This window comes from Bison bison, unplaced genomic scaffold, assembly GCF_000754665.1.
Source record: "Bison bison bison isolate TAMUID 2011002044 unplaced genomic scaffold, Bison_UMD1.0 scf7180017474263, whole genome shotgun sequence".
Lineage (NCBI taxonomy): Eukaryota > Metazoa > Chordata > Mammalia > Artiodactyla > Bovidae > Bison > Bison bison.
The window spans coordinates 1-1,054 of NW_011379452.1; the positions used below are offsets into that span (position 1 = coordinate 1).

Here is a 1,054-nt window from a genome sequence, read left to right on the forward strand (position 1 = left end):
GTCACACTTCTTGTGAGCAGGTGAACATGAACCACAGCACTTGTCACACTTCTTGTGAGCAGGTGAACATGAACCACAGCACTTGTCACACTTCTTGTGAGCAGGTGAACATGAACCACAGCACTTGTCACACTTCTTGTGAGCAGGTGAACATGAACCACAGCACTTGTCACACTTCTTGTGAGCAGGTGAACATGAACCACAGCACTTGTCACACTTCTTGTGAGCAGGTGAACATGAACCACAGCACTTGTCACACTTCTTGTGAGCAGGTGAACATGAACCACAGCACTTGTCACACTTCTTGTGAGCAGGTGAACATGAACCACAGCACTTGTCACACTTCTTGTGAGCAGGTGAACATGAACCACAGCACTTGTCACACTTCTTGTGAGCAGGTGAACATGAACCACAGCACTTGTCACACTTCTTGTGAGCAGGTGAACATGAACCACAGCACTTGTCACACTTCTTGTGAGCAGGTGAACACACGTTGGAGGGTGAGGGAAGTGAGCGGTAGCAAGGCACGGAGTACTCAGGGTCCAGAGGTAGGCCAGCCAGAAGAGGGTTGCTGTGAGTGGGGGGACAGAGGGCTGCACTGAGACCAGCTCCTGGGTCCTGACAACCCCAGGCCCTTCCTGACACCCCAGAGTGGCCGCAGCCCTCAACACAGGCTTCTTAGTTATGGTAGGAGCCAAAGCTGGGTGAAAAATGATCCTAGCCCCAGGGGTTGGACTGGACAGTGAGAAGAACCCAGAAGTTCCCACAGAGGGAACTGAGGTCTGAGATAAGCCTAAAAGAAAAAAAAAAAGATCTTAACACTGGCCCTAAAGGAAGGACATCCTTGGCAGGAAACAGCATGTGCCAAAGCTTAGAGGTCTGTCTGTGCTCCCAGTGCAAGGAGTCCAGGTTCAATCTCTGGTTAGGGGGCCTGGATTTGATCCCTGGTCAGAAAACTAGATCCCACAAGCCCACAACTAAAGATCCCAAATGATGCAACTAAGATCCAGTGCAGTTAAGTAAATATATATATATATATATTTTTTTTTTTTTT

The 1,054-nt window shown here is 48.9% G+C and overlaps 1 protein-coding gene across 1 annotated transcript; it reads left to right on the forward strand.

Annotated features, from left to right (window-relative positions):
• Positions 1 to 13: 13 nt before the first annotated feature.
• Positions 14 to 573, forward strand: LOC104988364 (keratin-associated protein 9-1-like; the record flags this gene model as incomplete). The annotated part of the gene is made up of 2 exons (XM_010839693.1): positions 14 to 440; positions 483 to 573. Coding segments are annotated over exons 1-2 (505 nt in total), but the record flags the coding sequence as incomplete, so codon positions are not given.
• Positions 574 to 1,054: the final 481 nt, after the last annotated feature.